Genomic DNA, 10,461 nt, shown 5'->3' with positions numbered 1-10,461 from the left:
GAGACTGGGAATATTCATGGGATTGGAGACGGAGCAATGAGACTGGGAATATTCATGGGATTGGAGATGGATCAATCAGACTGGGAATATTCACGGGATTGGAGACGGAGCAATGAGACTAGGAATATTCACGGGATTGGAGACGGATCAATCAGACTGGGAATATTCACGGGATTGGAGACGGAGCAATCGGACTGGGAATATTCATGGGATTGGAGACGGATCAATCAAACTGGGAATATTCACGGGATTGGAGACGGAGCAATGAGACTAGGAATATTCACGGGATTGGAGACAGAGCAATGAGACTGGGAATATTCACGGGATTGGAGACAGAGCAATGAGACTGGGAATATTCATGGGATTGGAGACGGATCAATCAAGCAAGAAACGTGGGAAATGTGGGATTTTATTGTAAAGCAGAATTTCTGTCTAAAGAAAGGAACCAGCAGGACGACTTCAGCCTTCGTCTCGTTAACAACACAGGAAGTGATTGTGATCCGTGATCAGACAGGAAGCACTGGGGGAGGGGCGGAGTCCAGGAGGAACAAAGACACGCCCGTTTACTCCGACACCTCCGGATGAATACAGTCTTAAAGATCCTGTTTGACGTCTCCAGAGAAGAGAGACGAGAACAATCCCCGAAATATGTAAATGACACCGTTTAGACTCTAATCAATAAGTATCGATCACTGGATCCTCGTCGCTGATGTCTTTGATCGGATCGGGTTCTGGTGAAGACCCGGTGGACTCCAGTTCAAACAGGACGATGTGGGGACACCGCTCCTTGTCCCAGAACTCTGCGGAGACAGAACCAACAGAACTGAGCAGAAACGCCACGAAGCCACACCCAAACCCGATCAGTCCACCTTAAATGTCCAGGTGGACTCATTGTCTTTGTCCAACAACCTCAGATCCCTTCAGGTGAAACCGCTTCACCTTTTGTTGGGGAAAAGACACCAAAGGACAAAGACTATCTTGTCTCACAAGTCTGACAGAGAATAATCTCCCCGTGTCAGAAGGTTCTTCTACACATAGTGTCCCACACGAAGACGCTCACTGCGTTCATTCTGTCCTTGTCCCAACGCCCTCCGGCTGGATGACGACCTCCGGCTGGATGTCCACCTCTGGCTGCAGTCTCTTCGTGAGCTCAGCGCTGTCCTCAGAAGGTGGATGAGGTTTACCTGGATAACAAAGACGCATCAGTCCACCGCTCACGGTTGCAGGTGAACGGATGCGAGTGGACTCTGAAGCTGAAACCACCTCCTGTTTGCTTCATCAGGTCAAAGTGTCCAATCAAAGCCAGGAGACAGAGACTGGTTCTGTCTGGGTCGCTCACCTGTCCACTGTCTGTACAGCTTGAATCTAACGGCAGCCGTGAGGACGAGAAGAACCACTGCAGTGATGACGATGACGATGATGATGATGGCGTTCACGTTAGTGGGTTCCTCTGGAGAGCAGAAAACAACAAGTCAGAGAACAACGTCCATGTCCCAACAGAACCGTCCTGCAGACGGACACCACCTGGTTGGTGGTCCTGCCGTCCTGTTCAGGTGGCTTCATGTCCACCTGTCCACAGGAGGACGGTCTGTGCTGCTTTCTGTCCTGATGTTGGTTCCAGTCTCAGGGAGACTCGTCCAATGTTCTAATGTTCTAGTGCAGGGGTGGGCAAACATTTTGACTCGCGGGCCACAATTTGACAGAGGGGCCGGACCGAGAACAGATGGACGAAGTATTTGTGTGAGCTAATATAAATGACACATGAAAGCTATTGCATTAAAGGATTTGGCCTTTTACAGGTAGCATTACAGGGATTAGGTCAAATGAATGAGGTTTAATTATAATACAATTTTATTTAATGATATAATTTGGACAAGCTTGGCGGGCCGGATTAAAAAGACCAACGGGCTGCATATGGCCCCCGGGCCTGGGTTTGCCCATGCCTGTTCTAGTGTGTTCTAATGTTCTGACAGAGGTTTGACTTTAAAACTAGAAACTTCTTAAAACTGAAATGGATCCAAAATACTTTTTCTCCAACTCCAGACTGAAACCTCCGAAGCGCTGGAACGCTGCGTCCCTCTGCTGAGGCTGGACAGTCCCACAGCTCTGTGGACCTGTCCTCATGGAGAAACACAAGGTTCTGATAACATCCTGGTCCACATCAGGAATATGGGGAACGTTTTACATCCCAGCTTCTGGAGAAACGAAGGAACGTGGTGAAGAACGCTGATTCCGTAAAGGAGCGTTAGAATCAACGTGTCTTCCCACGGTACTGAAGGACTTCATGTTGGACCCGTGTCCCACCCTCCTAGCTTCACGTCAACATTCACTGGGTTCTGGATCATCCTGCTAACAAGCAGATCCAGGTCCAACAGAACCTCCTCCGTGGTTCTGGATCATCCTGCTAACAGATCCAGGTCCAACCAGAACCTCCTCCACGGTTCTGGATCATCCTGCTAACAGATCCAGGTCCAATCAGAACCTCCTCCGCTGAGGACATGAACTGACTTTACTGACATCGTCCTGCATGAATGAAAGCCCAGTGGACATCGGACCGCCACCACCAACAGAACTATCACTGATTCAAAGGCTTCCGTCTTCTGTGCAGGTACCGGGTTAGGGTTCTGGTACCATTGTCCGGGTCCCGGGTGGTTTATTGATTATCTGAACTCTAAAGTTACACAGAAAACAGCAAACGACAATAAAAGAAACAAAACTTCTGTCCATCTCTTCAAACCCATGATCTGGACCATCATAGAGACAGAAATGTGTCCCCACCTTCACCCCCTGATCCCAGTCTCACCCCAGTTGGTCCAGATCTTTCCTTTGTCCAGTCTGGTGACCAATTTGTCCTTCACACCGGAGAGCTGGAACACACAGTCGTACCTCCTCCAGTCTTCAGCCGCCGCCGATGAAAGGTCCAGGTCCACACTCATCTGGAAGGTTCCGTCATGGTTGGGGAGGATCTCTCCATGCTCCACCTCCTCATGAAGCTCCTCCCCACCCTTCCTCCAGAAGAGAGCGGCTCTGTCTGGGTAGAAACCTGTAGCGAAGCAGCTGACGGGAGAGGAAGGAGTCTTCTGGAGGAGAAACACTGAGGGGAGCTCTGGAGGAGGAGACAAAGACACGTTAGAGAGGGGAGCTCTGGAGGAGGAGACAAAGACACGTTAGAGAGGGGAGCTCTGGAGGAGGAGACAAAGACACGTTAGAGAGGGGAGCTCTGGAGGAGGAGACAAAGACACGTTAGAGAGGGGAGCTCTGGAGGAGGAGACAAAGACACATTAGAGAGGGGAGCTCTGGAGGAGGAGACAAAGACACGTTAGAGAAAGGAGCTCTGGAGGAGGAGACAAAGACACATTAGAGAGGAGAGATCTGGAGGAGGAGACAAAGACACGTTATAGAAGGGCGCTCTGGAGGAGACAAAGACACGTTAGAGAGGGGAGATCTGGAGAAGGAGACAAAGACATGTTATCGAAGGGAGCTCTGGAGGAGACAAAGACACGTTATAGAAGGGAGATCTGGAGGAGGAGACAAAGACACGTTAGAGAAGGGAGCTCTGGAGGAGACAAAGACACATTATAGAGGGGAGCTCTGGAGGAGGAGACAAAGACACGTTAGAGAGGGGAGCTCTGGAGGAGGAGACAAAGACACGTTAGAGAGGGGAGCTCTGCAGGAGGAGACAAAGACACGTTAGAGAGGGGAGCTCTGCAGGAGGAGACAAAGACACGTTAGAGAGGGGAGCTCTGCAGGAGGAGACAAAGACACGTTAGAGAGGGGAGCTCTGGAGGAGGAGACAAAGACACGTTAGAGAGGGGAGCTCTGGAGGAGGAGACAAAGACACGTTAGAGAGGGGAGCTCTGGAGTAGGAGACAAAGACACGTTAGAGAGGAGAGATCTGGAGGAGTAGACAAAGACACGTTAGAGAGGGGAGATCTGGAGGAGGAGACAAAGACACGTTAGAGAGGGGAGATCTGGAGGAGAAGACAAAGACACGTTAGAGAGAGGAGCTCTGGAGGAGGAGACAAAGACACGTTAGAGAGGGGAGCTCTGGAGGAGGAGACAAAGACACGTTAGAGAGGGGAGCTCTGGAGGAGGAGACAAAGACACGTTAGAGAGAGGCGCTCTGGAGGAGGAGACAAAGACACGTTAGAGAGGGGAGCTCTGGAGGAGGAGACAAAGACACGTTAGAGAGAGGAGCTCTGGAGGAGGAGACAAAGACACGGTAGAGAGGGGAGCACTGGAGGAGGAGACAAAGACACGTTAGAGAGGGGAGCTCTGGAGGAGGAGACAAAGACACGTTAGAGAGGGGAGCTCTGGAGGAGGAGACAAAGACATTTTGGAGAGGGGAGCTCTGGAGGAGGAGACAAAGACACGTTAGAGAGGGGAGCTCTGGAGGAGACAAAGACACGTTAGAGAGGGGAGCTCTGGAGGAGGAGACAAAGACACGTTAGAGAGGGGAGCTCTGGAGGAGGAGACAAAGACACGCTAGAGAGGAGAGATCTGGAGGAGGAGACAAAGACACGTTATAGTGGGGAGCTCTGGAGGAGGAGACAAAGACACGTCATCAGGAGTCACTGTTGTCGCCAGAGACACTGAAACGACGCAAATAAACCTCAGAGGAGAGGAGGCGACAAAAGAAGGGAGGAGCAGAGGAGAAGAAGACTGAAGGAGAGAGGAGGACAGAGAGGTAAAGGACAGAGTGTGTCTCTGTGTGTGGGTCAGAAACAGCAGAGGAACATGAAGGTTGTTGGTTTGAAACTCCACCAGGTGATGTGCTTCTACCTGTTCTCAGCAGAGAGCTCCTCCCATACTCCAGATACTTCCTCCCCCACTCAGGACACTCCTGGGTGAGGTGATACTTGTTGTATTCCATCCAAGCTCTGTCATGATCCCATCTGTGTTTGGTGATGACAGCCTGAGGACTGGGAGCGATCCATGTCTCCGTCTTCAGGTCCAGGACGATGAAGTCTTCTCCATTATAACCATACTGATGAAAACCAGTGACCTCTCCAGTCTCATCGTCCCACTCACAGCCAGACAGCCGCTGGACAATGTGGACACCTGAGAGAGAGACAGACTCCAGTCATCGACCTGGTCCTCACTGGACCCAGCAGAACCAGTCTGTGTCCCGGAGCTTTAGAAACCCAGCAGTGATGCAAAAGCGTTCCTGCAGAGGTGTGTGTGTGTGTGTGTGTGTGTGTTTACTTCCTACAGCATGAACACAACATTTAATAAACACAAACAAACCTTCTGATTGGTTGAAGCGCTTCTTGAAAGTTTCCATGTTGAATTTGTACCATTCTTGGCTCACCACTTCGATCCTCGTCTGTCGGGTCCAGTATTCTGGATCCTCTGCTGTGACTTTGTCCATCCAGTCCTGTTTGGGTTCTGCTCTCTTGGTCTTACTGTCATAGTGAAACATCTGGACGTCATCAATCAAACCAACGGACACATACTCCGGGAAGTTTGAGACTCCAGAAGACGCCGTCTCGAAATACTTCAAAGAGTGAGTCTCTGAAAGAAAAACCAGAATCACGATCTGAAGGTTGAACCTGTTTCCACCTGATGACATCACTTCCTGCTCTCCACTCACACCTGAACCTGTGACCGATGACAACTTCTGGTTCTGATTACAGGTTTGAACTCTGAGGCTCCTGCAGCTGAAACCCAGCAGAACTTCTTCTTCTATGGTTTCACAAAGTCGCGCTGGTCATTTTCCACCATCAGCTGATAACTGGCATCATTTTCAAGGCCAGATGTCGGAGAGTTTGTGAATTAAAACGGTTTGACCCTAAAGATTTGGGTTTCAGCACCACAACAAATAAAGGTGTGACCCGGTCCCGAAACACCGTCAGGTCCTGATGGGCAGAACCTGCAGAACCCAAAACCTGTTTCACTCACAACAGATTTTGTGATGAATATTTCTCATTAATATTGATACATTTAATATTTGAAGGACACGGTTCTATATAAGAAAGAACGCCAGTCTCAATTATAAATAAAGCTAAGCAATTTTTAGATCATGATGCACTCAGAACTTTATATTGTTCACTCGTACTCCCATATCTCACCTACTGTGTTGAAGTGTGGGGGAACACTTATCAGTGTACAATACACCCATTAGTCATCTTACAAAAAAGAGCAGTAAGAATCATACACAAAGCTGAATTTTTATCTCATACTAATAATCTGTTTGTTCAATCAAATTTATTAAAATTTAATGATCTTGTCAAATATCATACCTTGTTAATTTTATTTAAAGCATTTAACTACTCACTACCAAGTACATTACAATGTTTTTTTTACATTAAGAGAGTTTAATCATGGCATAAGAGGGTTTGGAAATTTTACAGTACCCAAAGTTCAAACCACCAGGAAGAGTTTTTGTTTAACCATCTGTGGGGTGAAATTGTGGAATAGCTTGCATGTTGAACACAAACAATGCAAAAATATTCAAAAATTCAAATTTACTTACAAACGCATGATCTTGATGCAGTACAGAGAGGGCGGGGCTTAATTATAATGGCCTATTATAATGGCTCAATATATATAGAGATATATTTTGTAATTTATCCTATGTATGAGGGTTACTTAATTGTTTTGTTTGTTTGTTTGTTTTTGCTTTTTCATCTTCATTTTGTTAATTGTTTTTTTTTCCATTGCTGGTTGTCCAATAGATGAACAATAGCAGTTGTATTATGGGGGTGGGATTTAATAAGTTTTTCTTCTTCCCACTCCTTTTCAAGCACTATATAATTTATTATTGGTATTTTTGTGCACATGAACTTTGGTGGTTGTTTTGGACATATTTGTTGTTGTTTTTTTTTTTCTTGTACGCAAAAAGGTATAAGTTTGTTTTGTTAATTTTTATTCTGCTTGAAACAAATTAATAAATAAATAAATAAATAAAATAAATAAATAACACCAGTTATAACACCAGTCAGCAGTTATTACAGCAGTTATAATACCAGTTATAACAGCAGTTATAATATCCGTTGGATTCAGAGCGGATTCTGATCCTCTGACGTTCCAACATTCCCTCCATCATCAGCTGACGTCTCTTCCTTCTCGTCCTGGTTCTAACAGTTGGTTCTGTTCAGGTATCAACAGGAAGGTTCTCTGATTTGTTCTCTTTGAGTTCTGACACTTCCATTGTTGTTCTCCTCAGAACCTCCGCCGTCGTCTGAAGACGTGGACGTCCTGTTTCTGTGTCACGTCCAGAATGCTGAACAAATCCGTCCCCTGCTCATAGTTCGGTGTGGAAACCGTGCGGTCCAGTCCATGCTGGGTTCTGAGGCTGACACGGGTCAGAACCCATCCAAACGGATCAGGACATTTGTCAGCTGGAGAATAAAGCTGTCCACTCTCTGGTGGACAAACTCTATCATGAAGACGCAGCTTGGAAACCATCTCTAAACCGGTTTGTTGTTGGACCTCAGCAGAACCACCGACCGACACCAGCACACCTCCGTCATCAGGTCTGATGTCCGTCTGAGCCGGAGGTTCTGAACCCATCAAATTAAAGAGGACAAAGAAGGAAGAACTACCTCTGTCCTCCTGTCCCAGTTGGACCTGAAGTAAATGGACTTTACAGGAACAACTTTAAGATGACGGGTCGGTACCGTTTGGACATTTCTAGACTCCTAACATATCAGGAAGTACAACAACAGAACCGTCAACCCAGACAGCAGGATAGAAACTCACCTCCTACCGCCCCAGGTACACCTGTACCCAGAACCAGAACCAGAACCAGAACCAGAACCGAGGTCTTCATCGTGAACTGTCCCATCTGCAGCTCAAACAACAGAACAGCCACAAGATTCTTTAAAGCTTCCAGTCCGACCATCAAGGGTGAAGTGAGGACAAAACCCGAGAGGAGCGGACTTCCCCGTCCGTCTGAGCCAATCAGGATTTAGTCTGAGCCAATCAGAATTTAGTCTGAGCGATGACGTCACTTGTTACTCGGCAGAACTGTCACAGGTTGTGAATCAAAAGCGAAAGTAGAATGGATCTTATTTTAAGCTGCGTCAGAGTCTTTGTTTGAGCGTCTCAGCAGGTTCTGAGTTCTGGACGCTGAAAACTTCTGGACCGACAGAAACGTGAGCCGCTGTTGATGTTTGATCCGGATGCTGCTCCGCTTTCTGCTCCACTTTCACTGCGCTCATGTTCCTGGTAGAGTCAATGCGGAATAATAAAAGTCCCACCTTGAGTTCTTCAGCTGAGACAACAGAACCCATGATCCGAACAGGGTCCATCTTTACCTGACAGGTTCTGCTGTTGGTGACGTCGAGGCTCGACCTGCTGGTCGTTACCTGAGCTCATCATTTAGCTTCAGTAAGGAAGTAAATGTTAGTTATATATTATATATTATTCATGGATCACCTTCACAGACAACAAGCCACAAAGTGCTTCACAAGGAGAAGACAGCCTCCACGTGGCCTCCGCATGTCGCTGTTAGATTTCTCCTTTTTCCCCGGTTCTTTTATTATATCTCCTGTTGGAGGTGTTTATTCAATAATGAGTCAGGATTATAAAACGAATCAAGTTTACTGAAGGTTTTCAGTAAGTACAAAGCTGGTAAGGAAACACAGCGCTGGACTCTCCTACAGACGCGGGGGGGGGGGGACTCTGTAGAAGAGTCCCGAATGTTCTACGGCAGTGATCTTTATAGTGGGCGTCAAAACACCCTCCTCCCAGGGGGTGCTTACACCCTCCTCCTGGGATGGGCCGTTAGGGCCCTAACTTATTCCCATCGTGTATCAGTTACAATGTGTGATACTTTATATGTAATTAATCTATGTGTGTGATTATTACCACAAAGTATGTAGAGATAAAGAAACTAAGAGTGTTTGTGCACCCTGTGTATTGTGAGCGTGCTGCAGAACTCAAATATCTAACAGTCCCCCTGCTGAGGTGGCCCGAATGGGTCACCTCACTAACCTATATGTGACCTATATGTTCACTCCCTGACAAGATCCGTGGCGCCCACCCCCCAAGGGCATTAGCTTGGACCCCGAACCTGGCCAGCAGAGAGTGTGTGCAGACAAAATGGAAATCACTAACAGTAGTTTGTTTACAGCGTAAACGCGGGAGCTAACCTCCCCTACGGGCCCCAAAGGGGACCCCGCAAAGCTTGCATAGCAAGGAGCTGTGGTAACTAATACAGATTACCAACCCTAATACCCCCACAGCCCCTCACATCAGCAATGAGCACAACATTATTAACATCCCCCCGTTAACCTGCAAGCAAACAGCGTCATCATGTACTAGCATTAACACCAAAGCGTGAAATGTAGACCCAGACCCCGATCACAGTCGGTCCTCTTCTCCCGGATCTCCAGGCACGATGAAGTCCAGCCTGTAGATCATGCACTAGAATGATCGCATGTTTATTGTGATGTATGTCCTACATCAGTTGCCGTAGGTTCGTGCTGCGCATGCTCGGGTTCTAGTTTATGGTCTTGTTGTTGTAAAAGCCACGCACGGGAGTAAGAGGCAATAAAGACGTGTTACCGAAAATAAGTATCTGTTCTCATTGCACGAACATTCTACATGGTGTCAGAAGACGTTTCGGCCCCCTTGTGTTCGAGGGAGACATTGCCGAGAAATGGCGTATTTTCGAGAGGGAATACGACATCTTCATCGAGGCGGCGCACACGGACAAACCTGCTAAAACGAAGGCGTATATCCTCCTCAATCTCGCAGGAGCGGAAGCTATCGAACGGGAGCGTTCATTTGTCTACGCAGCAGAAATTAGGGCGCCAGGCGACGATGGCGCTGTCCTCGTTCCCGCCGAGTCCCATGAAGATCCGGAGTGTCTCAAACGCAAGTTTCGAGATATGTGCAACCCGCAACACAACAGGACGATGGAAAGGCACAAGTTTCACACCCGAAATCAGAGACCAGGTGAGACAATTGACTCGTTCATAAGCGATTTGAAGATCAATGCAAAAAGTTGTCGTTTTGGTGAGCTGACAGAAGAGCTAATCTGTGACAGGATCGTGTGTGGAATCACTAATGACAGCGTTAGGAAGGCCCTGTTACGGGACAGCGATTTGACTCTCCACAAAGCCGTCTCAATCTGCCGTGTTTACGAGGTGACGGAGGAAAACACGAGAGCCCCGGCGAAGCAGACGTTCACCGTGGATGCGCTACAGCGAAAGTCCACCAGAGGGCAGCACAGACCGTGGAATAGTCGAGAGGCCACACAGCCCATTTTGAACTGCAATAATTGTGGTGGCAGCCATCCAGCGCAAAGGGAGAAATGTCCGGCATTTGGTCAGCAATGTCACAGATGCAGCAAGATGAACCATGACAAGAAATGCTGCACATCAAGGTTAGTGAGTCACAATCCAGAAAAAAGAGGCTTCACAAAGAGAAACTACTCCAGAAAACCAGTTCATCAGGTGGAGGTAGAGCAGTCTGAGCAGGCTGACACTGATGACACTTTGTATGTTGATG

The 10,461-nt window shown here is 47.7% G+C and overlaps 1 protein-coding gene across 1 annotated transcript; it reads right to left on the bottom strand.

Moving 5' to 3' along the window:
• Nucleotides 1–398: 398 nt before the first annotated feature.
• LOC137916046 (major histocompatibility complex class I-related gene protein-like) lies at nt 399–7,835 on the bottom strand. The gene is made up of 7 exons (XM_068759166.1): nt 7,705–7,835; nt 5,248–5,514; nt 4,783–5,061; nt 2,804–3,106; nt 1,340–1,450; nt 1,061–1,184; nt 399–800 (listed from the first exon to the last, which is right to left on the bottom strand). The coding sequence occupies exons 1-6, from the start codon at nt 7,787–7,789 to the stop codon at nt 1,066–1,068; spliced, it is 1,164 nt and encodes a 387-aa protein (XP_068615267.1). The 5' UTR covers nt 7,790–7,835; the 3' UTR covers nt 399–800; nt 1,061–1,065.
• Between the last annotated feature and the right edge of the window lie 2,626 nt (nt 7,836–10,461).

Source organism: Brachionichthys hirsutus, unplaced genomic scaffold (genome assembly GCF_040956055.1).
Source record: "Brachionichthys hirsutus isolate HB-005 unplaced genomic scaffold, CSIRO-AGI_Bhir_v1 contig_951, whole genome shotgun sequence".
In the NCBI taxonomy this organism is placed as follows: domain Eukaryota; kingdom Metazoa; phylum Chordata; class Actinopteri; order Lophiiformes; family Brachionichthyidae; genus Brachionichthys; species Brachionichthys hirsutus.
This window is presented reverse-complemented; position numbering and strand designations above follow the sequence as displayed.